Source organism: Primulina eburnea, chromosome 8 (genome assembly GCF_022965805.1).
Source record: "Primulina eburnea isolate SZY01 chromosome 8, ASM2296580v1, whole genome shotgun sequence".
Taxonomy (NCBI): domain Eukaryota; kingdom Viridiplantae; phylum Streptophyta; class Magnoliopsida; order Lamiales; family Gesneriaceae; genus Primulina; species Primulina eburnea.
The window spans coordinates 31,644,798-31,649,245 of NC_133108.1; the positions used below are offsets into that span (position 1 = coordinate 31,644,798).

A 4,448-nucleotide genomic window follows, 5' to 3' on the forward strand; every position below is an offset into this window, starting at 1 on the left:
ATTCAAAATAAATAAAACAAATTTATGTTGTTATACATATTTTTTAGAATAAAAATAAAATGATATCAATACAACTAATAAATAGTGAAACAATAAAAGTAATAATAAAAATTTTGGGTTATTAAAGATTGCTTGATAAAATTTATTGATATAAAAATAACTTTAAATTTAATGTATGATTAGAGTTTTTTTTAAATTTATCTTTAATTTTTTTAAAAAAGAAATAAATAATTTTATTAATTAGATTGTAAATTTTTTATCATAAATCATAGCTGAAAATTTTACTTTCATCATCAATTCTTCAACTATTTAAAAAATTAAACTGTTGGTAGCATTTTGGATTGTATCAGGAAAGGAGGGAGGAAAGGAGAGAGCGTCCACCAAACGGAACGATTAATAGGAAGGAAGGCATTCCAATCCCCAGACTTGGGAACACAAGAGTTTTTAACCAAAATTTATATTCCATATTAATTGATCTAAAACCCATTTTGAAAATTCATATCCATCCAGATTTCGAATAAACGTGTCGATTACGAGGTAGACAGATCTCCCCAATTTTCAAAATTTAAACCAAAAAAAACAAAAGTTGGAAAACACTAACCAAGCAAACAAACGTAAAAGGAAATCCAGAAAGTTAGATAGAAGCGAATATAGGTCTAAACCAGGCCCTCAAATCACGAGAATCAGAGAGAGCAGACATGCCGACCCGAAAATCTCATTCTCTGTGCACATTACCATGCTTCCTTCATTCTTTTCAGATCCAGAGCATCGGCTTATTGTGCACAGATCCATCATTCATTTACTACTAATAATAAATCGTAAAAGTTTGAGATTGGATGCGGAGAAGCAGAGCACTAACAACTGTGATTTTATAGGCGGAGATCTCTATATTTAGGGTTTTTGGTATAAAATCCATGCTCAACTTTTGTGGGCCGTAGGCTCTGAATGAGCCTACTTATAACGCTTTCACTAAAGGTTAGCCCAAATATTACTTTCCATTTTTTGTTTTTCATACTTTTAAAAAACATATAATGTAACATAAAAAGGGTAGGTTCATTTTTTTCCAACTCCTTCACAATTTGGAAAAAAATAAAATAAAAAATTTTGGGGGGGGGGGGGGGGGGGGGGGGGGTGGTTGTGGTTACGAACAAGTTTCAAAAAGGTACTGTGATAAAATTATTATAACGTTTTCAGTCAATCCAGACATATGATCAAAATTCAAATATCGTTAAAACTTACAAAATTTATTAGAAATGAAAATATACTACATGGTTATCAAATGTCAGGCCCCTTTTGTGGAGAAGTGAAAACACCAAAACCTACGTACGGTGTGTGTTGATTAAAGCCACCTCTTTATGCTTATTTGCGATGAAAAATAGGATTCTAAAATGAACACATTAAATGGGGTGTCTTTAGTAGAGATTTAATGACTTTTTTAAAATGATAGATTTCCATGGATTTGGTAGATTTTTATTGAATTTTGTAGAATCTCACAGATTTGTAAATATAATTCCATGGACTTTTGTAAACTTTTTGCAAGATTTTGATAGATATTTTTAGACTTTTGTAGAATTTTTGCAAAAAAAATTACAATTCAATTTAACAAAATCAAAATTTCAATATATATTATTTCTTCGAACTAGTAATTATTTAACATAAATAACATCTTCACTTTGAAATAAATTTACTTATTTAAAAATAAATATGTTTAATATATGAAAAAAAAATCAAAATCAATTTAACAAAATTAAAATTTCAATCCCCATGTCTATTCAACATGCATAAATAATTAATCAATAAAATTTTAATTTATAAGCATATATAAATAAATTTAATCAATATAGATAAATAGCTAATCAAAACATTATGAAATTTGATAAATTTTAAGCAGTTTTTTATGAAAAAATCTAAGGTTTGTTATTGTGAATATGATCAACGTCACTCCACATTATGTTTGCTATAGTATCTCTCCATGCATTTGCATTTGCTCGTTGTTGTTCTTCAGTGCCAAATATTTGATCAAAGTTGTTATCCTCGTAAACTTGTTCTGATGAAGGTTGTGGGACTTCATTCTCTGGTTCAACTGGAAATTCATCAGACCGACACTCCTTTCGAAGAAAATTGTGCAATCCGGCACAAGCCAATACAAGCTCCGCCTGTGTTGTATATGGAAATGGAGGACCAGTTTTGAATATTTTGAACCGCGATTTAAATATACCGAATATCCTTTCAATGACGTTTCTCAAAGAGGCATGACGAATATTGAACAACTCTTTTGCATCTTCAGGGTGACGACCTTGGTCAGTGAATTCTTGGAGATGATAACGAACACCTCTAAAAAGAGCCAAGAATTGACGTCGATTTGCATATCCACAATCCACTAAAAAAATTTACCTATCGAACATTATTTGTAGAATCAAATAACTAACGAATAACATATATAATCTTGAAAAATTACAAAATTTTTAGATGTATAGCATATAGAACAGAAAACATACCTTGTGAAATCATCCGCTAAGATTGAAAGATAGGACATAAAAATTGTTACTATCATTCAAAAACTGATAGGACATAAAAATTGTTATTATCAAGTGATAGGACATAAAAATTGTTACTATCAAAATTTCACATAATTATTTGAAATATAAAATATCCTAACATAAGACGGACTATAATATATGAATCCCATTTTATTTTCCCATTCGTAATAACAATCGTTAAGAATTATTGAGAAGAGAGACAACCAGGTCCAGTGGCCCCGACGTTATTTCCCTCCAAGAAATTAGTATACCAACGACCAAAAAGCTTCTCATATCTTTTCAAATCTTTGTCGTTCTAGTATACAGATGGGGTGATACATTTTCAAGTGGCGCCATCTTTTTTCCTCTCAGATTCGTGGAAAATCCATCAACGCACCATGATTTGAATATATAGAAATCATAATATTTTTTTTATCAAATCAATAACGATTCAAGAAAAGATTCATACCTTTTAAATTTGGAAAAAACCCTCGATTTATCTTTAGAGATGAGAAAATACCGTCTTTTGAGTGAGAAAGAGAATATATGGGTGAGAATGAGAAACGTTGTTTTTATTCTATTAAAAGTCTACCAAAATCTCTAGGGTGAGTAGAAGACAATTTTTGAGTTTTTATAGTTGTACATAGAGTTTTAAGATTTGTACATAGAGAATTATATTAGAATCATTATAAATCTATGAAAATATTGGATACCTATAGATTTTTATAGATTTTTAAAAAGTCAAGTTTGAATACCACTATACTTTTCATGAATCTAGAAAAATCTAATTTGGATACCACAAAACTTTTATAGAGTTTATAAAAGTCTATGTTCAATACCTCTAGACTTTTAAACTCTACAAAAGTCAATAAAAGTAATTAAGGGGGGTGTATTCAATCTAAACTTTTAATGACTTTTATGGAATTTTAAAATCCAGAGGTATTCAATTTAAACTTTTAATGACTCTATATATGTTTAGTTGTATTCAATATGGATTTTGGTAGAGTTTTAAAAAGTCATGTGGTATTCAAACTTGACTTTTTAAAACTCTCCAAAAGTCAAGAGGTATCCAAAAAATCCATAGATTTTCAAGGATTCTTATTTTATTATTCATGTACAAACCTTGAAGCCTTATGTACAATTACAGAAAATCTAAAATATTCTTCCACATATACCAAAGATTTTGATGGACTTTCTTTTTTGAAAAATACGCTATCTCTCTTCTATCTCAAGCCATCTCTAGGGTTCTTCACTCTCTCAAAAAAATTTCTTCTATTCAAAGGTATGATTGGTCATTCTTGAATTTATTATATTGCCAATATTTATGTGTAAAAATAGATGAATTGTTGTTTTTTTCTTGAATCATTATGATTATTGTATTTCATAAATTTTCTTTATCTCATAAAAACTATGAGATCACCTGTGTCTATTGACTTTTTTTCCTGATTGAAGAACATTGATTCTTAGCTTTACTGCTCGAGTCAAGTTTTCTAAGTTTTGTTCTTTCTTTGATTATGTTTTGATTTGTTTATTTCGTTTGCATTTATGATTTGTTGATCAGGATTTTCTCTCGGGCGTAGGTTGTAAACTATTAGTTTTGCGTTATACCCACACATCTTTTAGCATTTGAGTGTAGTGCACTTTATGGATGCTTTGAGAATAAATTATTTGTAGCTGGATGCTTTATACTTCAAGTAAGTGTTCAAATTTTGAATACACCCCCGTAACCCATACCTCAGTAAATACAATTGGATACCGTACTTTTACTAAAATATTCGCCTTTTTTATAATTAATTAAAATGGAAACACCCACCCGTGATACCTCCGATTAATCGATATGGAAGAAAGAAGGCTTTAAACCACATCTACCGATTTAGTAAAGGAAGCACATATTTATAAATATCTAAGGCTGAACTAGTAAAGGGCTAG

The 4,448-nt window shown here is 29.5% G+C and overlaps 1 protein-coding gene and 1 non-coding gene across 2 annotated transcripts; both read right to left on the bottom strand.

Moving 5' to 3' along the window:
- Positions 1-646: 646 nt before the first annotated feature.
- LOC140840362 (small nucleolar RNA snoR100) lies at positions 647-751 on the bottom strand. The gene has a single exon (XR_012119950.1). It is a non-coding gene; the product is annotated as a small nucleolar RNA snoR100 (small nucleolar RNA).
- A 1,156-nt stretch (positions 752-1,907) lies between these two features.
- On the bottom strand, positions 1,908-2,511 carry LOC140839155 (uncharacterized). The gene is made up of 2 exons (XM_073205789.1): positions 2,499-2,511; positions 1,908-2,380 (listed from the first exon to the last, which is right to left on the bottom strand). Exons 1-2 carry the CDS (start codon positions 2,509-2,511, stop codon positions 1,908-1,910), a joined length of 486 nt encoding a protein of 161 aa, XP_073061890.1.
- Between the last annotated feature and the right edge of the window lie 1,937 nt (positions 2,512-4,448).